The following is a 24,605-nucleotide window of genomic DNA, read 5'->3' as shown; positions in this document are numbered from 1 at the left end:
AGCCAAACTGTAGACATATGCTGAGAAGCAGAACCTCACCGAATTGAGATAATGCTCTGGAGAATGGCAGGTTACATCTGTATTTATGCATTGCAATCAAAGGAAGGGACAAAGGTGGCTACACAACATACTTAGGTGGGTGCAGGAACATTAACATGATAATGAAGGAATTTGTGTTCTCTGTCCTGGAGCCCAGCAACTAAGGTCTGGGCCTCAAGGAGTCCAGAAAAAGGGAAGCTACAAGTTACCCAGACATTTCAAGGGTCTGTTATCATAGATGCAAAAAGACAGATAGGCTCAGTTAAGTTAAAGGTTGACCTTGTCAGTGAAGATACCGGCCTAGGACGTAACTACCATCATAACTGCTTTTAGTTAAAGTTTCATTTCAGACCATCCTCTGTGGTTACTTTAGGTCCCTGAGTTTGCAAGACCGTCATGCAGGCCTTCCCTGAGCTTGTCAGGTCAGCATGTGTCCCCAGTATTTTTCTTGCTTCTTACTAACCTGCCTCAACACTAAAAGCATAATCTATAAAAGAAAAAATTGACTAACCAGATTTCACCAAAATGTAACTTTTACTCTGTGAAGGATACTCTTTTTGTTTTGTTTTTTTTTGTTGTTGTTGTTACTATATTTTATTGATTTTGTACAGAGAGGAAGGGAGATAGAGTCAGAAACATCGATGAGAGAGAGTCATCGATCAGCTGCCTCTTGCACACCCGCTACTGGGGATATGCCCGCAACCAAGGTACATGCCCTTAATTGGAATTGAACACGGGACCCTTCAGTCCCCAAGCCGACGCTCTATCCATTGAGCCAAACCGGTCTCGGCTGTGAAGGATACTCTTAAGAGAATAAAAACACACTTAACAGATGGGAAGAAAATATTTACAAATCACACATCAGACAAAGGAATTGGATCCAAGATCATAAAGAACTCGCAAAACTCAATGAAAACAAGCCAATATAATAATAAGTGGACAAAGATTTGAACTGAATGTGTAGGCACCAGAACCCTCATATATTGCTGAGAGTGCAAAATAGTGAGGCCACTCTGGAAAAGCTGGCACATTTCTTACAAACTTCAACATACAAGACACATACCACACGATTCAAGAATCTCATTCCTAGGTATTAATTCAAGTGAAATTAAAACCTATGTTTATAAAAAAAAAAAAAAAAAAAAAAAAAAAAACCCTGAAAAACCACTGTACAAATGTTTACAGTAGCATTGCCTGTATTCACCCAAACCTGGAAACAACCCAAGAAATTGTGCCACATCTATAACAGAGATCACTAGTTAGCGAGCAAAAGGAAAATAGTAATTTAAAAAATTTTTCATTTATTTTTTATCCTTTCATTTGTTTTTACCTCCTGCAGGCCCCACACAGGGGATGGAGGCCACAACCCGGGCATGTGCCCTGACCGCAATCAAAGCGTGACCCCCTGGTTCATAGGTCGATGCTCAACCACTGAGCCATGCCAGCGGGATAGGAAAAAAAAGTATTGATATGATAACATAGACGCGTCTCAAATGCATTATATTAAATAAAAGAAGCCAGATTCAAAAGACCCTATATTACATGAACCCATTTATATACATTCCTGGAAAAAGCAGAAGTGCTGTATAGGGACGAGGAACCGATGGATGTTGTCAGAGACACACTGCGTCTCCAGTTCTTGCCCCTGTGTCCTGCCAGGACACTGGACTTTTCCTGAATTGCTGTGCCCCTCCCTCCCTCTCTGCCTGAAGCTCCCCCTCCCACAAGCTCCCTTAGGGTGAAGCCTCTACATTCTGCGTATTAGTGATGGCTCCTCATCTGCTTTCATTTTCCCAAACTGTGTTGACGTCTCTTGGCCCCGTCATCATTTTCCCCTTTTCTTTAACCCTATGTGTTTATGATCTTTTATTTCTTTACTGTTAGGACAGTGAGGACTTGGGAGGAAACATAAATACATATTCAGCGTACTCACACAAGCTCTTCTTTAATCAAGTCTAAAACATATAGTTTAGCTCATGGGTGTTATTTTCATATATATTTTCTCTCTCTGGCCAACCTCAGAAAACGTAGTTTACCAGACATGATCGCAGTAGATATCTCCATGCAAGCCACTGCATGTTTGTCTCCCAGAGTGGACACACTTAAGAGTTGTCACATGGTTTCAGGTCTAGCAGCCAGAATTTCCAGCAGCTGCCTGGGGTGTGGGCCAGAGATCCTGGGAATCCGACAAACCAGTGGTTCTCCACAGGGCTGTGGGAACTGGGCTGCCCACTAATAGTGGTGAGCTGGCAACTTGGCAAAGGAGACGAGGGTCTTTGTATGTCTCTGAGCAGCATCCCGTAGTCACACTTATAATCAGGACCCAGAAATGCCTTTTCATCACTTACATCATAATCATCCCTTCATAGAAAGGCATAAAAATAGTGTGGGACTGGCACCGACTCCCGCAGGAATCATTCCTGTTCTAATTTTTCCTACGGCATCTTGACCTTCAATCACAAGTGGTCTTTGACAAGACAGTAGTATTCAAGTCTACCACACCAAGAACACAGCAGGGTCCCAGGCAGCAGGGGGGCTTGTGTTCCCCTCTTCAAATGCCACAGCAGAGCTGAAGTGGTGCCAAGTGGTGGCTTTGAAAGCTTGGGCCACACAAATGTAGATTGCAGGTTGTAACATGCCCTGCATACACACATCTCATTTTTAAAAAAATATATATTTGATTGATTTTTTACAGAGAGGAAGGGAGAGAGCGATAGAGAGTTAGAAACATCAATGAGAGAGAAACATCGATCAGCTGCCTCCTGCACACCCCACACTGGGGATGTGCCCACAACCTAGGTACATGCCCTTGACGGGAATCGAACCTGGGACCCTTCAGTCTGCAGGCTGATGCTCTATCCACTGAGCCAAACCGGTTTTGGCACACATCTCATTTTAAAAAAATATATATTTTATTGATTTTTTACAGAGAGGAAGAGAGAGGGATAGAGAGAAACATCGATGAGAGAGAATCATCAATCAGCTGCCTCTTGCACACTCCCCATTGGGGATTTGCCTGCAACCAAGGTACATGCCCTTGACTGAAATCGAATCTGGGGCCTTTCAGTCTGCAGGCTGACGCTCTATCCACTGAGCCAAACTGGTTTTGGCACACATCTCATTTTTTAACAAATCTGCCACTGTTTATCTTTGCCAGCTGGCCCTAAAATTTTAGGTTTTATAATTTTACAAAACTACTAGAGGCCCAGTGCATGGATTTGTGCACATTGAAAGGAAATTAATTAGGTGGTGGTCTGAGGGGCAGGACTGGGTGAGAAAGCTAACCTCCCGTGGTCCCTCCTTGGCTGGCAACACCTGGGGCAGTGCCAAGGTTCTAAGGGTGTCTGCAGAGTGAGCAGGGTCCCTCTGGCAGGTGAGGTCCCTCTGCATGACCTGCAGGGATTGGGCCAAAATCAGCAGTTCAAGGGATTCCAGAGTACAAGAGGGCACTCTGTAAAGTTGCTGTCGCCCAGCAGTTCCTGTGTTGAACATCTACCTCTCCCCCCCGACCTCCCTTCCCTCCTTTGTGGTCAGTGTGCATCATACCTACTAGCTGCCAGTCGCTTAGCCTTTTATTTATATAGATGATCTTCTGGGCCAGGTAAACCAAGATTTTCTTTTGAAAGGGGCAGATACAGTGTACTTTACTGATGGTACATAAGATAGGACTCCCTAAGCCTCTCTCTTTCCTCAGAGGTTCTGGGATAGAAACTGTGTTGAGGGTAGGATTCTCAGTGCGTCAGGGGTCAAGTTGGTACAAGGACTCCCAGGCAGCTGTCCTCTCATTGGGGCTGGTGGCCCAAGGGCTCATTTTGGGAGTGATTTGAAGCATAAGGTCCACCACCCATTGCTATAGACAAACTCATTGTCATCCCAGGAAATGAGCTTGACAAAGTGGTCATGGAAGGCAATGCCAGCCCCAGCATCCAAGATGGAAGAGTGGCTTAAAGTTGCAGGAGACAAGCTGGTCCTCAGTGTAGCCCAGAGGCCCTTTAGGGAACACTTCGATGCTGCTTTTCCACCTTGGTATCATCATATCAGTTTTCTCCAGATGACAGTTCAAATCCATGACCAGCACATGGTGGGTGGGGACCCAGAAGGTTATGCCCATGTGTTTTCCATTCAGCTCAGGGCTGACCTTGCCCACAGCACTGTCAGTACCAGAAGCAAGAATGATGTTCTGGGCAGCCCCTCAGCCATCTTGCCACAGCTTCTCAGAGGGGCCATCAGGATCTTCTGGTGGCAGTGATGGCATGGGCTATGGCCCTAAGCCACTTAATCATGCCCAAGTTGTCATGGGTGACCTTGGCCAGGGGAGCCAGGCAGTTGATACAAGAAACATTGCTGACAACATTGAGGAAGTCATGTTTTTCATGGTTCATACCCATCACAAATAGGGGGCTTCTTGTTTTGATGTCCCGTTTGAGCCTCTTTTAGGTGGGTTTTCTATTTATGCTGCTGGAAGAATCTTAATGATTCAACTGAATGCATTTTGAATCTCACTCAGCAGGTTTTAATAGACCCAGTCTCAGCGAAAGAGCCTTATCCTACCCAGGTAAAATTTTATTATTTCTCTGGCCTAGTAGTATTGCATGGGTTTTTCTCAACTTGTCACAAAAGAATCACAGAAAGTCTCCCACAGATTGTTGGTGGGGGGTGGATGGATGTGAGACGGTCTTGCTTCCTAGGATGGGATAGTTGTTTATTAATAGTCCTCTATGTTCTCTGTTACTGACAGCTTCAGAGATCTGAACTGAAGTGCTAGTCAGGCAGGCCAACTGTATGAACAGATGGATGCTATTTCACAATTGTGGGTGTGAGAGGCGACCTTTAGTTCAGAAGTTGAGGATGGTGATCCTGAGACATCATTAGCGTCAATGGCATCTGTGCTGTCACTTTCTGTTTTGTTAATCCTCACCCGAGGATATTTTTCCTTTGGATTTTAGAGAACAGAAAGGAGGGGGAGAGACAGAGAAACATCAAAGGTTGGTTGCCTCCTGCACGTGCCTTGACCAGGGCTGGGATCAAGCCTGCAACCGAGGTACCTGCCTTTGACCAGAATGGAATCCAAGACCAGAGTGTCAGTAGAGGGGCTGACACTCTACCAACTGAGCCAAACCGGCTGGAGCTATGTATCCTTTTTATTTCTATTTGTGCCTTTTCTTTTTCCTTGACCATTTTTTGCCCATGTTGAGATCTATTACTCCTGTTGAGCAATGTAAAATTGGACTGCAATCCACATGAGAGCTGGTTTACAGCGTGTGGATAAATATATTGAAAAATGAACACACGAGAGTCCAATTAGGCCTAGAACACTGGCAGGCAGCTCTGGGGTGGGGCAGTTGTCCAGGAGCAATGTCCCCTCCATCCTCAGGAGAGCCAACCTGGCTTTTCTGAGACTGTCCACTGACCTACCTGGGACCAAGTCTCTCTTGAGGGGCCGAGAGCTTGTGCAGACTTATTTCTGGGCAGCTGGACAGGGCCAAGCAAGGGTAGAGAGCAGGTGTAGGGACGAGCAGTGTTCTTCACAGACTATAAAAGTCCACCTTGATTGTTCTATTTCTAAAGCCAAATAGCAGCAGTCTTCCTCTAGCCCCCAGAGTGAAAGTCTCAGAGCAGCAGGGAGAGAGATGCACAGGTCTCTTTGCTGCTTCTTGTCCCCGGGGCTGGACCAGGGACAGACTGAGCCACAGGGATGAGAAGCGGCAGGGAGAGAGGGTGTCTCCCACCCTGATGAGCATGAGCACAATGCTGCCACCTGCAGACACGCCAGGGACATACATGACTTGAAATCTCATGGAGACTGAGTTTCCCGGTTCTCCTTAGACCTGTGCATGGGAAATGAAGGCTCTTATCCTCTCCAGGGATGGGATTGGGGCGGACAAGAGCAGCTGCAGAAAGAACAGGAGCCCAGATTCTAGATCCAATGGCAATTTTTATTCCTTAGGAACAAAGATATGTGGGAAAGGAACTCCAAAAAGAAACAGGAGCATGAGTAACAAAAATGATACTAGGGTGGTGTGGCTCAGGAGTCAAGATGGACACTCCACAATGGAGCTGGTCATGCCCTGGTTCCTTAGATTACATCTACGCCATTCCCAAGTGCCCACTGGACTGGGTGGCGTGGCGTGGGCAGGATGCTTCCCCTACTCTACACAAAAGAGATGAATGTACCTGTCTTTTCTGAGGCCTCCCAGGAACACCAAACCTCCCTCTCAAGAATGGAGGTAGACAGATAAGAATAGAGGGCCTGTGTGTCACCGATTTCCTGAAAGCAGTCACAGGGCCCAGTGGCTTCGCTGGGGCACATGGGAAGTAACAGCATCTGTGGTGGAGGTGGTCCACCTTCCCAGAACAGGCCCATGGCAGTTGCAACCTGCACTGCAGGCTCCACCCACTTCAAAAGAACTTTATCCTTTCCCCAGAGGATTCCCTGGTATCTTCTTTTCCAGCAACACCCTGTCCCATCCTCACACCTCCAAGGCCCGACAGCCTCTAGCACAGACCCCCAGGATTAGAGTCCTTTGGTGTGGGCTCGGTCGTCTGGTCATCCCGCCCCCTGCAGCACACATCCAGTGTGCACCCCTGTACCACAGGGCAGACTGAGGAGGCTGGTGCCAGATCACAGTGAGGTCTCCTGGACGACGAAGGTGGGGCTGCTCCCTGGGTTGATTGGGTCTTCCTCAGGCTCTGCCACAGCCTCCTTGTCTCTGATGCCCTTCAGCATCCCATTACTCATCTTCTCGGGGAGCCCTGTGGGGTCCCCAAAGAAGTCCTGCAGACAGAGCAAAGCGAGTGAAATAGGGAGCAGCAGACAAAGGGCTGGGGAAGCGACTCCAGCAGAAAAGGTGAGAGACCCGCTCTGAGCCCAGCGAGAAGGGAAAGCAGCATGAGGGGAGGGGGGATGCCAGCACCCAGTGCTCTCTCCCCGCTCAGACCCCTCTGCCCACCAGGCCAGAGCTCTCCTGAGGCAAATACCAGAAAAAGGGGCGCTGGGTGTGGGGGGGAAGCAAAGGGAGGGAGGGGAACCCGGAAGGTCCGGCGGTGGTCTGGAGAGAGAAGGCGGGGGGCAATCTGGACAAGGCACTACCTGGCTGTGGCTTTTGCAGTGAAGTCGCTTCTGCCAGGACACAGGCAGGAGGGCAAGGAGTCTTGGCAACACTGGGTAAATAGTCCGAGGGTCCAAGGTCCGGCCCCGCATTCCCCCTGAAGGTTGAGGTGCTTGAGTTTTACCAGGTAACCAGTGTACGCAACCCAGAAAGCCCTCTGTTCTCAGGGCTCCCAGCCCCAGCCCTGCCCACCGTGGCTGGAGCTCAGCCAAGAAACCTGATGGTTAAAGATGCCCGGAGCCCAGAAGGTAGGGTCAATTCTCCCCCCAAAGTCCAGATTCCCGGAGCGCCTCCCTGTCCACCCTCTCCTGGGTGATCCTCCCCACACCCTCACCAGTGAGGAGACTGACGAGCAGGCCCACCACGATGACGGTGGTGGAGTTGTGGGCGCTGTACCACAGGTATGACAGGGAGTAGAGCCGCTGCAGTCCGGTGGGCCTGAGGAGACGGAGGGGGGTATTCCTTGGCCGCCTGGCTCCACTCACCTGCAGGTCCTCGGTCCCTGGATCCAACCTTTCCCTGGGGTTTCTGGTGGCCCATTCCTTACCAGGGCCCCTGGGAAACCCCTAAAAAAATGAGCTGTTCTTCCCTAAGGCTCCCCAAGGAGAAAGCTAGTGAGGCCCAACTCACCTGGAGAGGGGGGTCAAGGGCATCGGCGTGGTCATGGCCATGGTGGACAGGTTGCTGGGCGGGGAAAAGTGGGACCCATTCAGGGGCGGGGGTGCCACGCCAGAGCCCATTCTGGCCACTATGCTCCCAATGCCGATCCAGAAGGCCATGATGAGTCCAGCCAACAGGCCCACCACGGCGCCCTGCCAAAGACGGCACACTCTGGTCACAATGCCAGCCATACCAACCTCCAGGCGTGCCCAGCACTCCCAGGTCCATCCCTGCACATGACAGGGGAGCCAGACGGTCACTCACAGCAGGGTTGGCACAGGGAAAGAACATCCCAAGGCAGAAGAGTCCGAGCAGAGGCCCCCCAACCATGCCAAAGATGCTGATGGCTGCCTGTGGAGAACAGGGTTGGGAAAAGAACACAGGCTCAGAGACCCCAGTCTCACCAGCATGGCCTCAGAGCCCTCTGGCCAGATCTGCCCGGGAGCCGACCCCGTGCAGGACTCCATACGTCAGGAAGGAAAAAGGGAAAGTGCTCTGGGCTCCCCTCTGAAGACGATCCTCTGACGTCTCAGAGCCAACAAGAATGACCTGGGGCTTTTGGCGACTTGAATCTGTTTACAGCTAACGGCAGTCCGTCAAAGCAGAATTTCTGATGCCTGCCCCTATGTCATTGCCTTCACAATAGCTACCTCCTCAATTTCCCGTTTCAATCTGCTCCTGATCTCCCCCCAAACGGCTCTCTTCCCCCACAGTCATTACCTGCAGCACTGGTCCCATCCGGGAGGAGATGTAGGCCATTCCCAGACAAAGCAGCCCGTAGCTACAGGCTGGGAAGAGGGAGGAAACAGGCGAGTTAGCACACTACAGAGGGAAGTAGAGCAAAGCTCCTTCCCGGACGAATCACTTCCTCTGTATCGTTAGAAACAGGGCACACACTCCATGCCCGACTGCAGGTCCCTCCCAGCCTGTCCTCACTCTGTCTGACTCCGACCCCGGGAAGTCCCTGAGCTGGGCACCAGGCTGTGCTTCCCTCGGCAGGCAGCGAATGCTGAGCCCCACAGCTGGTGCTTTAGAGCAACGGTGACATGCTCAGCGCAAATCCGAGCAAGACGTGACCGAGAGGAGGAAGCATCATCTCACCAAGGATTCTGGAAAGCCTGGTGGCCCGGGCTTCTGAGAACTGAGGGAACCAGGGTCGAACCAGATCTTCCATCGTAACAGTTGCCAGTGAGTTGAAAGCAGAGGATATGGTGCTGAGAGGAGGAAGAGAAAGACAAGGTGCACTGAGAGGAAGGAACGAACAAGGGAGGCTATTGAGGGACAGTGCCCCGGAGGCAGAGGACGGTGCAGCCAAAAACCTCCTCCCAGGTGGCAGCCGAGGAAGAGGCCCGGAAGGTAAGGACACGTGACCTTTTCTGACTGGGGCACAGGTTTTATTCTGTAGATCAACTGCTTTTATAAAATAAAAGAGGACTTTTATCAAAGAAGGGAGCATCTCCAGAGAGGACACGCTCCGTCCTACACAGATGAGCTGCCCCTCGTCACCCAGATAGATGGCATAACGAGGGATCGTCCCCGCTGCCCGTCACTGTACTCGGCAGGGTCAGCCGCGCGGAGCCCGGGGAAAGGGTCAGGTACCTGAGGGAGCCGCTGAAGAGGCAGGCAACGAAGAGCCCGGGCAGGCCGGGCAGGCCCCGCAGGAGGTCCATCACAAAGTACAGCACGAACTGCGGGCAGAACACAGTGCACAGCTCTCCTGAGGGGAGCCCTTCCCCAGCGCGGACGCACAGGAAGCCTCTGTCCGTGCCCCAGCCAGCCGGGACCGCCAGGAAGAGGGCAGGCGCTGAGGGTGACCCCGCAGTAAGGAGAGAGAAAACGGACTCTGGAAAGAGGCCGCCTTGTTGAGCCTCTTTTCTCTATGAAGGGAGGCTGCTGGGAGGGTTACATGAGACCAGGTGGTGGCAGCTCCCAGCAGGGCATGTGTGCCCCGTGGTGAGCCACCCAGCAGGTGAGCAACGTGATGAGTGATGCTGGAGTCCTCACCAAATGGAGAGAGTCTCAGAGTGAAAAGAACGCACATCCGCTTGCTGCCCAGGGCGGGGGTCCTTTCTTCAGCCGCCCAGACACTCCTCCTCCGGGGCCCAGTGACTTCCCGGCACAGAAGGGGCCGGAAGGCCTTCTCACCTGGTCGGGCGCTGCCGCAGACTGCTGGGCGCTCATGGGATACTCCTTGTAGTAGGTGAACATGACCAGGCCAATGAGGCAGCTCATGCAGAGCACCAGCTGCTGGCACGGGAAGACGGCATAGCAGGAGCTGCAAGAGGCCGGGGGAGAGAGGGGCTAACAGATACCCTTAAGCATGTTCCTGAGCCCCAAAACCAGACTCACATAGTCCCCAACGGGGGGCTGTGAGCTCTGACATCCTGTCCCCACCAGACCGCCTCCATGGACCCAGGGCCCACTCTCCCCCTCCAGCCCTTGCTCCGCCCTCCTGTCCGCGCACTCACAGCACAGCAGCCTTCTCCGTGCGGGAGCTGAGGTAGCGCTGCACCTGCGCCTGGTTCACCCCATACAGGGAGAGCATCATGAAGACACCCCCGAAGGCCAACGTCCAGAAAGTGTGCCGCACAAAAGGGTCCGGATCTAGCCTGCAATGAACGCCACCGGTCACTGCGCCACAGCCGCAGAGACCCGGCCTTCCTCACTCTCCTTCCGCGGGGCTCAGCGGGGAGCAGAGGCAGCACTGTGAGGGCTAAGGAGCTGCTGAGGCAAGCACTGGGTGGACCCGAGAGAGGGTAGCAGGTTGGAGGGAGGGCTCCATTTTTCCAACCTACGGCCTCATCCCAGGCACTAAAAACAGCCTGACCCCCCTTACCCACCAGCCACACCGTGATCAGGCCCCACCTCTGCCGTGCCGGCTTCCCTCCTGTCTCAGTGCCGCCCTAAGGCTTCCACAGCTGGCCCTCTGCTTACAACCCTGAGCTCAGACTCTAGGATAGGACCAGCTCCTAGGCACGAGACCCATAGGCAGGAGGGTTGTACTTACTCGATCCCAGAGATAAGGCCATGCTGGGAAGCCACATCCCACACTTGCTTCAGGCCGCCCACCTTGGCCGACCCCACAATGATAACCGCCAGCTGCCCTAGGAACATGACCAGTGTCTGGAACACATCTGTCCAGATGACTGCCTTCAGCCCACCCTGTAAGAAAAAGCGCTGCCTGACACCAGTGTCTTCCAACCACCCGCCCAAGGACACTGCCACCAGCAAGGCACCGCTGCCGGGGGCACAACCACTGAGACCCCACTGACATCATTGGGTACCATCCCCTACCTGCACCTGCCATCCCCTCTACTACGTCCCACCCACCATAATCCCACCCATCTCCTACATCTCATTTCATTCTGCCTTCTCACCTATATTCTTTTTTTTGTGTGTTAATCCTCACTCAAGGATATTTTTCCAAAAATAAAATAAAATAAAATAAAATAAAATAAAAACGAGGGGAAAAAAAATAAAAAAAAGAATACCATGCAAAAAAAAAAAAAAAAAAAAAAAAAAAAAAAAAAAAGGATATTTTTCCACTGATTTTTAGGGAGAGTGGAAGAGAGAGGGAAAGTCAGAGAGAAACATTGATGTGAGAGAAACACATCAATTGATTGCCTCCTGAATGAACTATGACTAGGGCCTGGGCTGGGAGGAACCTGCAACCAAGGTCCCTGCCCTTGACTGGAATCGAATCTAGGACTCTTTGGTCTGCAGGCTCAAATACGTTCTTATCTCATCTCCCACCTTCTTATTTCACATATCCCTTCTTTCCCTTTTCTTCCCATTCCCTTCTTACTTTATCTCTCCTCCCTCCCCTACCTAAGACTTCCTGCACTTACCAGAGCAGTGTAGACAGTACAGACAATGCCTAGGGTCAGCACTGACAGCCAAATATCAAAGCCAGTCACTGTGAAGAGATAAAAGCCACGCTCTGTCTCTGGAAGAGGATTGCCAGGAGGGGAAGCCAGAGAAGCCCAGGTAAGACCGGAAGCATCTGGTCACCTGCCCTCCCAAAGGAACATCCCCAGCCTGGAAGCCAGGGGCTCGGCCTCCTCACCTGCATTGAGCGCCAGTGAGGGTGCATAGAGCACAACGCCCATGTAGATCACCTGTTGGGTGTGAAAAGGAGAACGTGAGGGGGAGGGGAGAGGAGGGTGGGCAGAGGAGGAAAGATGGACTCAGTTCCAATATCCCAACGGCCTCCTCTCCCCTGGGCTCACTACCTTCTCCCTTCTGCCAACGCTTGGCTTGCGGCCACCCTACTCGCCGTGCTGGGACTTGAAGGGATGGAAAGCAGGGTGCCTCTGGGGCTTTAGTAACTGAGTCCGAGCAGGAATTTTAAGCGTGCCGGTTTGAGAGCAAGGAGGCTCCAACTGCCTGGGCATGCCTGAGTTCAGGTCCCCTGCCCATGCCTCAGGCTCAATTCTAGCCTCATTCTACTTACCATCTGAAGGATGAAGGTGATGGTCCCACAAACCCGCACAGTCTTATTGAATCGGAGCTCCAGGTACTAGGTAGTATAAAAAAATAAGAAGGTATTCGTCCCTATTCCACCCCCAATTTCCCTCAAGAGGTCCAGAGACAGAAGGGAAGATCCAATTCATGTCCACGCTTGGCCCCGCTCAGAACAGCACGCTCCTCCCCGACTCTGCCCTCACCAGAAAGAACCTGTGAACACAGGACATGGCGCTGCCACTCTCATTAGGCAGAGGCAATCTGGGGCTCCAGATCCCTCATCTGTGCCGTTCCTCCTCTCCTTCCCTGAGAGCCTGAGGGTTCAATGTGCTCCCCTCCCCTTCCTCTCTGCTTACCTCGTAGGCACTGGTGAGATGCAGACGGTAGAAGACAGGGATGAAGATGTGTGCAGGGATCAGCAGCCCCAGGAAATAGGAGCAGCCCAGGAACCAGTACTGGGTCCCAAACCGGTAGATCTCGGACGGCACCCCCAGGATGGCCACCGCGGACTGGAAGGTGGCCAGCAGGGACAGCGCTACGGGAAGGCAGCCCATTTTGCGGTCTGCCATCTGCAGCTGATCAATGGTGTGCCGGCCCCAGCCATGACAGGCATGGTAGAGCCCAATGGCAAGGGAGAGAACCAGCAGCAGGATGAAGACCACGTAGTCCACAGGGGAAAAGGTGGTGTATTTTACCGCGCTTGTGTTTGCGGTGGGGGAGAGAGGAGCGAAGGTGGTCACCTCCACTCTCATGTTCTCACTGTCTGTGACCTGCAGCCACTCGCTGCTCCGGGGCTCTGGGCTGCCACTTGGCCAGGCAGTGGCAAGCCAGCGGCTACCACCTGGCTCTCAAGCAGGTTTCAGTCTTCCTTCTCCACCGAGTGACACGGTCCAGGGTGACCTGCAAAGGAACCAGCTGCTAGTCAGGCCTATTGTGCCTTCATGGCCCTCCACTGCCAGGCCTGTGAGTCCCAAACCCACCAAACTTGGACCAGCCACTTCGAGCAGACCTTGAAAGTCTGGAGGTCTCAGTTTGAAAAACGTAGGGAGGAGGCAGCAGAGTGAGACAGCCAATGTTACAGAACAGTAAGAAGCTAGGACAATTCCAGGACAAGTGGAATAGGGAATTGAGACAGAAGGTCCCAGTGTGCTCTCCCTCCAGCAAGCATGCCTGTGCCATTCTCTTCTCCTCTTTCCCCCACAGGCACGTATCCCCTGACCTCTGAGGGACCCCATGAGACCTGCAATCAGGGGAGCAAAGGGCAGCAGAAGCTCGCCCTGGGCTCACCCCTCGAACCTGATTCCAAGGCCCTCTTTCCTCTGACTGCCCAGTGAGCCAAAGCAGCCCAGCCGAGGCTCTCCTACTGCTGCTTCCATGCCCTTCCGTGTTTCACTGCCCTAAGCATGTTTTCACTGCGATCAATAAATTCTTGCTTGTCTCTTTTACTTAAAATATATTTTATTGACTTTTTATAGAGAGGAAGGGAGAAGTATAAAGAGTTAGAAACATCGATGATCAAGAAACTTTGATCAGCTGCCTCCTGCATACCTCCTACTGGGGATGTACCCACAACCAAGGTACATGCCCTTGACCGGAATCAAACTTGGGACCTTTGAGTCCACAGGCTGACGTTCTATCCACTGAGCCAAACTGGTCAGGGCAACATTTTGTCTCCTGATTGAAATTTTTCCTTCAAGATAAGAGTCAACTCCTCTCCCCAGTAACACCAGGAGATAACTCCGTGGCCAACACCTTTCTGAGCACGCACAGCTGTGAAATGTAAGAACCTTCTCCACCCCGTAACAAAAGAAAAATCAGCTCTAGCCCCTGTTTCTTATCAGATTTCTCTGCCCCACCCCCCACTTGTAGGCTCAGACCCAGTCACTACAATATATGAAGCCAGCAGAGCCCAACCTGGCGCCACCGCCCAGTGGGGAAGAAGAAATGGAGGCCAATAACAGCATAGTTTCCTCCATTCCCCTGACCTCAACTCCCTCTTCCCACGATTCCCAGTTTCATCATGCTGACAGCACCCCTTCTCAGCACTGATTCCCATCCCAATGAGATCATCTCCATGGCAGCCCCAAACTCCATTCCAGGCATCGCCAGGTCAACCACTCCATTCTCCCCAACACTACTAGCCTTGCCACTTATCTCTCAACTACTCTACCTGTAACACCACAATCAACAGCAGATCATGGAAGAGAAGTGGGATTCAAAAGTGAGAGGGGTTCCCTGCACAAAATGTGGGGTGGAGCCACAGAAAGCATCCCTATTGCACAGCAGGAGCGGCCACAGCCCCGGCTGAGACCGGCTCTGGAACAGAATCTGACAGTGATGAATCCGTGGCAGAGCCCGAGGAACAGATTCCACACAGGCCACCCAAGCCCAGCTGGCAGCAGCAGCTGAAGTCAATGAAAAGGCTCGGAAGGCTATGTCCAAACTGGGTCTTCAACAGGTTATGGGGGTTTCTGGGGTCACTATCTGGAAATCTAAGAATATCCTCTTTGTCATCATAAAACCAAATGTCTAGCCGAAACCGGTTGACTCAGTGGATAGAGCGTCGGCCTGCGGACTGAAAGGTCCCAGGTTCGATTCCGGTCAAGGGCATGTACCTTGGTTTTGGGCACATCCCCTGTAGGGGGTGTGCAGGAGGCAGCTGATTGGTGTTTCTCTCTCATTGATGTTTCTAGCTCGCTCTCTCTATCCCTCTCCCTTCCTGTCGGTAAAAAAAAAAAATCAATAAAATATATTTAAAAGAAAACAAAACAAACAAAAAACAAAAAAAACAAACAAACAGATGTCTACAAGAGCCCAGCTTCAGAATCTACATAGTTTCTGGGGAAGCCAAGATCAAGATTTATCTCAACAAGCACCGCTGGCAGCTGCTGAGAAATTCAAGTTTAAGGTGAAGCTGCTTTAAACATTAAATAAAACACAGATTCCAACTGTACAAAAGTGAAGAGGAAGAGGCAGGTGAAACAGGTGTGGCAGTTATGGACATAAAATTAAAACAAGACTGCCCGACCTGGTTGAGAGTTGACCTATGAATCAGGAGGTCATGATTTGATTCTTCTTTTTTTTTTCTTTTTTTAATATATTTTATTGATTTTTTACAGAGTAGGAGAGAGTGATAGAGAGCTAGAAACGTCGATGAGAGAGTAACATCGACCAGCTGCCTCTTGCACACCCCCTTCCAGGGATGTAACCAAGGCACATGCCCCTGACCGGAATCGAACCTGGGACCTTTCAGTCCGCAGACCGACGCTCTACCACTGAGCCAAACCGGTTTCGGCATGATTTGATTCTTGGTCAAGGCACATGGCTGGGTTGCAGGCTCCATCCCCAGTGTGGAGCATGCAGGAGGCAGCCAATCAATGATTCTCTCTCTCATCATGGATGTTTCTCGCCCTTTCTTCTTCTCCCTTCCTCTCTGAAATCAATCTATAATAAAAATGTAACATGCTAATTAGACCGGGCATTATTCCGGATGAAGCCGGGGTCAGAGGGAAGCCAGGTCCTATGTGCCTGCTGGTGGCCTGAGCAAAGCCAGGGTGCCTACAGCTGGGAGAAGGAAAGCCTACTCTTGCATGAATTTCGGGCATCAGGCCTCTGGTAAAAATACATAAAAAATAAACACTCTTTATAAAATAAAAACGAGGACTTTTTTTGAGTTTCAAAAGAGTAACAATTGCAGCTTGGTTCAAAATTTATCCTGTTTCTATCATTAATAAAGTTATGGCTTCTTTTTTTTTTAGAGCTGCTATTATGAAACCTTAGGGCATTATTATTTTTTAATAAATCTTTATTGCTCAGATTATTACAATTGTTTCTCCCCCCCCCCCATAGCTCCCTACCACCTGGTTCCCACCCCACCCTCTGCCCTTACCCCCCCACCATTGTCCTCATCCATACATCCATAGGTGTACGATTTTAATCCAGTCTCTTCCTGCACCCCTCACACCCCTTTCTCCCTGATAATTATCAATTCACTCCCTTTCTTTGCCCCTGATTCTATTATATTCACCAGTTTAATCTGTTCCTCAGATTTTTAATTCACTTGATTTTTAGATTCACTTGTTGATATATATGTATTTGTTGATCATAATCCTGGGACATTATTTTTAAAAATATATATTTTATTGATTTTTTTTTACAGAGAGAAAAAGGGAGAGAGAGTTAGAAACTTTGATGAGAGAGAAACATCGATCAGCTACCTCCTGCGCACCCCCCACCAGGAATGTGCCCGCAACCAAGGTACATGCTCTTGACCGGAATTGAACCTGGGACCCTTCAGTCCGCAGACTGAAGCTCTATCCACTGAGCCAAACCAGTTTCGGCAAGTTATGGCTTCTTGAAAAAACAGTGAGAGGGCAATGTGCTGGGTCCAGCAGTTCTGAGTTAGGATCATAGAACTCTTCAGGGAAAAGCAAACCAGCCGAGGAGCTGGGGCCGGGGGAACAGCCAGGGAGAGTGGTCTTACCCTGCTGGGGCAGACAACTTACCCAGAGAAGCAAGTCCGGTCTGAGGCAGAGCTGCCTGGAGAAGCTGTGTGTCTGAGGCTAGGCACTGAAGATCTGGCTCTATATTAGCAGCTATTGCTGAGATCAGGAACTGGAAGGCGAAGGGAAACTCAGCAGCTGTTTGTTCTGGCCCCTTCAGGGAACCAATCACTGTGATCCAAACAGCCCTGTTTCCCCAAGACCCCCAAACCCTCGCTCCAGAGCGGGAAGCAGGGAGCTCAGAGGCAACAACATTCCTAGATGGATTAGGCTTTCACTCTAAGTCACACTTGGCACCCGGGCCCAGAGGGAGTGGGAAGGAGGGGCTGAAAGAGGAGAAGTTACCTTTCTGACTCCTGAACAAGATACCAATCCTCAAAGAATATGCCTTTGTGCTTAGAACAAAGACAGGATCATAGTATTTAAAAACTTAGAGAGATCACTAAGTAACACCCTCATTTACACCAGGCTGAGATAACTCTGATCTTTTCAAACTATGCCAGAGGCTAGATTAGAGCCCAGGTCTAGTGATTGCCCCACCCATCCACTCTCCATTTATACCACACGGTTTTTAGAGACTTTTCTACCTTTTCCATCTCATGGCACACAAAACCTAATTACTAAATTCACCAGTGGCCCAATCCTTACTATCCAGGACAGAAAGAGAATGTTCATTGTAGTCAATCATTTGTGGAACAAAGTTTAGATTTCAACTAGTCTAGACACATATCATGCCTGATGGGCATGGCTTAGTGGTTGAGCACCGACTTATGAACCTGGAAGTCACAGTTCAATTCCCGGTCAGTGCACACGCCCAGGCTGCAGGCTCCATCCCCAGTGGGGCACATGCAGGAGGCAGCCAGTCAGTGATTCTCTCTCATCATTGATGTTTCTATCTCTCTCTCCTTTCCTCTCTGAAATCAATAAAAAAAATGTATTTTTAAAAAATAGACACAGATCATTATATGAGAGGTCTTCTGTTCTTGCCCAGTAGGAGAGAGCCTGGCTGTCTTCTGGCTCTCCCACACTGTGCTCTCGGGCAGATGTTGCCTGCTGGACTGATAGAGATGGCCTCACACCAATGAAACCTGAACTCTGAAACTCCTGGGGCCAATGAGAGAGGAAATCAGAGCTGGCAACTCTTGGATCACATGCTACAAATGTCAGTAATCGGAACAATGTTCCCAGTAGGCCACTGTAGTTTAACCTGAAGATGCCCTGGGTCTTTGTAGATTGCAACATCACAGAGTTTTCTCACTCCTCTAGAAATCTTTTACTGCTGTGATAGAGGTGACGGGAACTACTAGACAGTAAGAGATGGTGCTGTGTGCAAACAGAGGGTGCAATGGTAAAGGGTCAGTGACATGGAGAGGCAGGTAGTTGGAGAAAGGAAGATTCTAGTATAAACTAGAACACAGGCATACAGCTGGAGTAAACTAACAGGGCTTCCTGATAATCGTGGGGAACCCTCCTTGATGGCTATCTAGACAAGACAGAAAAAAGCTCGACCCAGGAAAAAAGTCTTCATGAGATGTGATTCTAAGAACAGGGTAGTAGCTAACAATTCTACACTGATTCAAACCCGATGGCCTTGGACTGTGAGTGAAAAGTAAGAACTGAGCTGTTTCGCTGAAATTGTAATACACAGGGCACAGATAGCTGGCTGTGGGCCCCTTTCAAAAATGCCTACAACGAGGAAGGTAATCTTTCCCACCACCTTACCCTTCCCTACCCTCACAAACTATATTGGATTGCTTGGACTCCTGCGAAGGAAACGGGGCCCCTGCGGGACCAAGCGTCCTGAAAAGATTCCTTCAAAATCTTGTGCCTAGCCCACACCGGTTTGGCTCAGTGGATAGAGCGTCAGTCTGCGGAATGTAAGGTCCCAGGTTCGATTCCGGTCAAGGGCATGTACCTTGGTTGCGGGCACATCCCCAGTAGGGGGCGTGCAAGAGGCAGCTGGTCAATGTTTCTCTCTCATCAATGTTTCTATCAATAAAAATGTATTTAAAAAAAAAAAAATCTTGTGCCTAGAATTTCTCAAGGTCTGAAAGGCTTTAGGGGGGCCCTCACTAAAACGTTATTTATTTATTTTTAAAATATATTTTATTGATTTTTAACAGAGAGGAAGGGAGAGAGATACTGAGCCAGAAACATCGATGAGAGAGAAACATCGGCCAGCTGCCTCCCGCACACCCCCCACCGGGAATGTGCTCGCAACCAATGTACATGCCCTTGACCGGAATCGAACCTGGGACCTTTCAGTCCGCAGACCGACGCTCTACCACTGAGCCAAACCGGCTTTGGCTAAAACGTTAATCTTTAATTTACAATTTAATGCTAATTTTATTTTCTAAGGCCTTAATTCTCGGGCTCAACATTGCCACCCCGCACCTTTTTTAAAAAGAAAACATTTTATTGATTTATTTTTTACACAGAGGAAGGGAGGATAGAGCTAGAAACACCCATCAGCTGCCTCTTGCACACCTCCTACTGGGGATGTGCTCGCAACCAAGGTACATGCCCTTGGCCGGAATCGAACCTGGGACCTTTCAGTCCGCAGGCCGACACTCTATCCACTGAGTCAAACCGGTTAGGGCGCCGCCCCTCACCTTTAGCCAGAGCCCAGGGCACCTTAGGACCGCGCTCCCTCTCCTTACCTCGTGGCTCAGACAGCGCTAGGAGGTCCGGTCGTTCTACCTGAGATCAGCATCGCTCCCCTTTCCTGGGAAAGGAGAGGAGACGGGGCTGTAAGGGAGCATCTCTCCCGCCCCCACCTCCGTGCCAGCGCTCCCGCCACCGCGTGCTCCCGGGGCGGGTGGAGGTGAAGGGGACAGGGTGCCCGAAACGTCTCCTCCCGCCAGGCTCGCCCTTCGCCCTCCATTCCCCGCTCCACACTCCGATCCTCGTGATGTCCCGCTTCCCACCTTCCCTCCGCGGGCGAGGCGGCAAGGACCACCGACCGCTCCGTCGCACGCCCCTGCGATCTCCCAGGGACCCACGCCGGGCGCGGGGCACTGGGCCCGGGCACCCCGCCCCCTCGCCTCCAGGCCCCGCCCTCCCCGCTCCTGCGCGGAGCTCCGCCGCCTTCCGGCCGCCCTCGACCTGCCCACCTGCCGCGTCTCCACGCCTGGGTCTGGCCGCCCGCCCAGGGCTGGCTCCCGGCACGCGCGCCGGGTGTGAGCCGGGGCCCGCCCCTGCCCGCCCCGCCATGTCGCCTGGGGGTTGGCGGTGTAACCCGGAGACCCGGCGGGGACGCGCCCTCGGCGTCCGGGCGCGAGGCTTTCGGGGGCGGGAGGGGGAGCCGGAGGGGGGCAGGCCAGCTCCGCCTAACGAGGACCGGGGCGCACGGAGGAGAGAGTTGACCTCGGCGGGCGGCAGCACCCCTAAGTCCAGCGGGGCCAACCGGCCGGCACCCCCTAGTCTCCGCCCCCGGGGGGCGGGGCCACAGCGCAAGTCTCGCGAGAGCTGAGAAAGGACATCTCCTAGGGCCGGAAAAATGTCCCCTCGCGTTGCGGGCAGCCCTCCGATCCCGCTGCCCTGGGCCGCGGCCCTGCTCCTCGCCCTGCGCGTGGGAAGGGCCCTGGCGCTACCCGAGGTACAGCGACGGGTCCGAGGTCCGTCCGCCGGAAGACGAGGCGCTGGGCCGGCGTGTGGTCGCGCTCGCCGACCTCGGCCCTCCCCGGCAGGCCGGCCCGCAGCTCCGGTTTTGCCCTTGAGGCCTTCCCAGCCCCATCCCAGCGGGCTCCCGCTCCAGATGACTCACCCGGCGCAGATTTCCCAGCCCCGCCGACATCCCAAGACCTTTCAACTTTGACCTCCTCGCGCCTGGGTCTTTGAATTAAGTTCTTTCTGCAGACGAGCCCTTTGGCTGTCCCGCAGGCTCTCCGCGCACGAATGCCGCTGTATGTGTCGTGCGGTGGCAGCGCTGCGCTTTCTGTAATGCTTGATGAGTGTGGACCTGCCGTCTTTTTACACCCCGCCAAGCGCCACTGTCAGGTTGCGAAGTCACTGGAGAGGACATAATAAATATCAATATGTCCCGATGGTGATCTTCAAGAACGAGAGGTTTCCCCGGGTGTGGTCTGGTGCTGAAAGGCTCTGGTGCGCTGATTTGGCGCCTGGGAAGACAGGCGTCTAGTGACACCTGATACGAAGGTAGAACACTTCCCTCTGTTCGAGGAATTCTGGAGAGGTGTACTGGCATGTAACATTTGATTCCTGTTTGTTCTTTCGTGGCTTTTTTTTTTTTTTTCTTTCTTCCCTGTGGGTCCTAATAGTTTTCTCTTTTCCACAGATATGCATCCAGTGCTCAGGGAGTGTGCAGGATTGGTCAAAAGTGGCCCTTTATTGTAAGCAGACGCCAGAGCGAACGTTGCACGCCCGCTGCTGCCTGAATCAGAATGGCACCATCCTGGGGTGAGGGAAAAGACTTCGCCGGATAGTGGAAAGGGGTTCCAAACCCAGATTCGTCAAGGCTTACCTGATTGGCTTTTGGGATAAATATTGGTGTCTATTTTGGAGGCATCTCAACCATAATTCTCAGACTTCTAAACCTGTTATAGCATTTTTGGCTAGGTAAACAACCTTGTGGTTCATCCTGGTTGAAACTACATACAAGCCTTTGTGGGTTTTTATTTTATTTTATTATTATATTATTATTATTATTATTATTATTATTGCCTTTGTGGGTTTTTAAAAAATGTTTTTATTTATTTTAGGGAGAGGGGTAGAAACATCAATGAGAGAGAACCAGCTATCACCTTCCTCTACTGGGGATCGGATTCCAACAGTAACCTCCTTTAGGGGTCATGCTCAACCGCTGAGCCATACCATCTGGGCTCCATTCTTTAATTCCAGCATCTTTTGTGAATTCCCCTTACTACTAAATACCACTGTAGTATTTTTTTTTTTACTCTCACTAATCCTTAATGTTTGTACTAATCAGTTTTATTTATAAACTGCCCTGTGATTTATTTCACACTAGAGGCCTGGTTCACTGTTTGTGCACCAGTGGGGTCCCTCAGGGTTCCTTGGCCTGGTCTGCACCCTCTTGCAATCTGGGACCCCTCAGGGGATGTCAGACTACCAGTTTCCACCGACCCCCACAGGCCTGGGCGGAAGGATCCCATCAGTGCGCCATCTGTTGGGGGAGGGCTCTAGGGCTTGTCCTGCTGGTCTAGCCTAGTCCGGATCAGCCGGACCCCAGTAGCAAGTTATCCTACCCGTCAGAGCATCTGCCCCCTGATGGTCAGTGCACATCATAACGACTGGTGGAATAGTCCAACCATGGTTGGACACTTAGCATGTTAGGCTTTTAATGTTTATATTGATCCTATTTTTGGTCTTGTTCTCCTACTACATTGTAAGCCATTTGAAAGCTAAAAAAGAAAAGAAAGCTAAGATACTGAGGGTTTTATTTTTTTATTTTTTTTAAAAAAATCAATCTTTGTTGTTCATATTATTACAAAGGTTCCTCATTGAGGGTTTTATTTTTATATTCCAAATTTCTGCAGTTAGTAGGTGCTCCATAAATATTTGTAGACCAGAGGAACAGACAGCAATAGATACTGAAGAAAATAATGTGGCATGCTCCCTAATATCCAGTGTTTTACATCCAATCTGTGGTAGAAAATGCACTTGGAAAAAACTTTCAATTATATGGTTTGAATTTTTTTTCCATTTGAAAGTCCTTTGTGATCTGAAGTCATATCATAATATGAGATTCACTAATCTAGACAAGAAACAAATTTCTTCCAATATATGCATAGATACAAAGAATTTTCTGCCATGATGGAAATATTCCATATCTATACCATTCAATATGGTAGCTGTTACCTACATGTTAATGGTTAACTGAACACTGAAATTTGGCTAGTGCAAAGGAGGGGCTGAATTTATTTCAGTAGCTACATGTAGCTAGTTAGTGGTGACTAGATTGGACAGTGCAGCCTTAAAATACCTACTACAGCACCTATTGTAGCCCTGAACATATCTGTATTCAACTAATACTTAGCAGAAAGAGGGATGCATTGGCCTCTAATGGACAGAGAGAGACATGTAGTTACACTGATTACCTTATTTCCTCAGGCTGGATCTCCAGAACTGTTCTCTGAAGGACCTTGGTGCAAACTTTCCTCAGGCACATACTGCCGTCATCATGTAAGTGGTTCATTATCCTCCTTACCAAAAAGTGACTATGACAAAGGTTGATGGGAAAGTTTTTGAGGATGTACTCCTCAAAAAATGTTTGAATACTGATACCTAAACTTGGACAGCTCAGAATGAGAACTGGAGTACCAGCCCAGGGAGCTGTGTTGACAGTGTTTTTCTAAAGCACAGCACTAACAGTGGGTGTCTTTCAGAGACCTGCACGCAAACCCACTCAAGGATGACTTGGCCAACACCTTCCACGGCTTTACCCAGCTCCAGACTCTGTGAGTAAGGTATGGGGTTGTGGGGAGGGAATCAAAGAGGGGCAGTGCTGTGAGCTCAGCAGCTTGGGTTGCATAGTAAGACTGCTTGCGTTGTGTTCAGGGTACTACCACCCGATGTCAACTGTCCTGGAGGCATTAACGCCTGGAACACTGTCACATTTTACCCAAACAACCAAACCTGTGAAGGACAAAGGAACCTTTGCAATAGCACTGGGGACACAGGTATGCTGTCTTATCCCCACCCTTTTGGGGACCTGCCTCTCCTCCTTTGGATTCTCCCTTTTAGATCAGAAAGATAGGAGAATTGCTTATGTGCCTTCTTGTTCAGGCTTCTGAAGCCATGGCCCCTTGGAAAGAAAGGATCTTAAGATATATTTATATTACTATGTTCTGATTATAACCTTTCTTCTCCTTTGACATGGAAATAACTAAATCTAAATTGAAGTACATATTTGAGAAATATAATGAGATCCTATGATATTCTCTTGTTTCTCTGAATCCCAGAAATATGTCCTGAGAATGGATCTTGTGTGCCTGATGGTCCAGGTCTTTTGCAGTGTGTTTGTGCTGATGGCTTCCATGGCTACAAGTGTATGCGCCAGGTGAGGAATGAATTCTTTTAATTAGGGGTAAGAGAAATGCACAGAGCAAACACCTCTCAGAAAGAAGAGCCATAAGACCAGGAGTTGATGCAAATCACCTAGTGAAGGAAACTCTGAAAGAATTGCCCCAGGATGAGGGGATATGTATGTTAGGGAAAAACTGGGTGTTAGGATGTAGCCCTTGGAGTAACACAATATGAGGTGTATGAGGTGTGTGTTTTTTAAAATCTTTTATTCACAGGGCTCGTTCTCGCTGCTTACGTTCTTTGGGATTTTGGGATCCACCACATTATTCATCTCCATCCTTCTTTGGGGAACCCAACGCCGAAAAGCCAAGGCTTCATGAACTACCTAGATCTCCTACTGACCTAAAGATCATCCCACTATCTTAGCCCAGCCGGGGAGACTTCCTTCCTGGACAGGCTGGTCCGAGGAGCCTCCTCAAGGAGAAGGCCACGGTTGGAAGGAAGATGGAACATTGCGCAGTGCTGGATTGTCACACTCCAATCGAGGCGTGGACTAGTCCCAGTTCCCATTTGTGCTGTTAACGATAATAAACTTTTTTATTTTATTTATTTGTTTATTTATTTGTTTATTTATTTATTAATTATTATTATTTTTTTTTTTTAGAGGAAGGTACCCCGGCTTTGTGTGTTTCTTGATTGGGGCGGAAGTGGGTTTTCTTTCGCACATTTCTCCAGGCTTTGCGCTAGGGAGACCCGATTCCTCCGACCTCGCTGCCGCCCAGGCTCCGCCCCTTACGTGCCGGCCCCGCCCCTCACGCCGCCCGCT

The 24,605-nt window shown here is 50.4% G+C and overlaps 3 protein-coding genes across 8 annotated transcripts; 2 read left to right on the top strand and 1 right to left on the bottom strand.

Moving 5' to 3' along the window:
* Window positions 1-5,954: 5,954 nt before the first annotated feature.
* On the bottom strand, window positions 5,955-21,056 carry SLC5A6 (solute carrier family 5 member 6). Of its 6 annotated transcripts, none has more exons than XM_084901561.1 (18): window positions 20,541-21,056; window positions 19,435-19,499; window positions 16,778-16,886; window positions 12,629-13,172; window positions 12,262-12,327; window positions 11,875-11,926; window positions 11,657-11,724; window positions 10,816-10,970; window positions 10,277-10,417; window positions 9,954-10,083; window positions 9,408-9,496; window positions 8,910-9,022; window positions 8,529-8,596; window positions 8,073-8,159; window positions 7,779-7,960; window positions 7,483-7,586; window positions 7,130-7,245; window positions 5,955-6,814 (listed from the first exon to the last, which is right to left on the bottom strand). In XM_084901561.1, the coding sequence occupies exons 4-18, from the start codon at window positions 13,022-13,024 to the stop codon at window positions 6,662-6,664; spliced, it is 1,920 nt and encodes a 639-aa protein (XP_084757687.1). In that variant the 5' UTR covers window positions 13,025-13,172; window positions 16,778-16,886; window positions 19,435-19,499; window positions 20,541-21,056; the 3' UTR covers window positions 5,955-6,661. The 6 variants fall into 6 exon arrangements, with proteins under 6 accessions (XP_084757687.1, XP_084757685.1, XP_084757686.1 ...); XM_084901559.1 differs by lacking the exon at window positions 20,541-21,056 and adding an exon at window positions 19,888-20,028; XM_084901560.1 differs by lacking the exon at window positions 20,541-21,056 and adding an exon at window positions 19,702-19,833.
* LOC311631131 (nascent polypeptide-associated complex subunit alpha-like) lies at window positions 14,617-15,341 on the top strand (the record flags this gene model as incomplete). Its single annotated transcript, XM_084900951.1, is given in 4 exon segments — window positions 14,617-14,797; window positions 15,073-15,096; window positions 15,099-15,125; window positions 15,128-15,341. Coding segments are annotated over 4 exon segments (300 nt in total), but the record flags the coding sequence as incomplete, so codon positions are not given.
* On the top strand, window positions 20,151-24,388 carry ATRAID (all-trans retinoic acid induced differentiation factor). The gene is made up of 7 exons (XM_084901562.1): window positions 20,151-20,372; window positions 21,072-21,193; window positions 22,865-22,936; window positions 23,140-23,211; window positions 23,312-23,433; window positions 23,716-23,813; window positions 24,055-24,388. The coding sequence occupies exons 1-7, from the start codon at window positions 20,274-20,276 to the stop codon at window positions 24,157-24,159; spliced, it is 690 nt and encodes a 229-aa protein (XP_084757688.1). The 5' UTR covers window positions 20,151-20,273; the 3' UTR covers window positions 24,160-24,388.
* Window positions 24,389-24,605: the final 217 nt, after the last annotated feature.

The sequence above is a fragment of the Pipistrellus hanaki genome (genome assembly GCF_964339955.1).
Source record: "Pipistrellus hanaki genome assembly, chromosome: 12".
NCBI lineage: Eukaryota > Metazoa > Chordata > Mammalia > Chiroptera > Vespertilionidae > Pipistrellus > Pipistrellus hanaki.
This window is presented reverse-complemented; position numbering and strand designations above follow the sequence as displayed.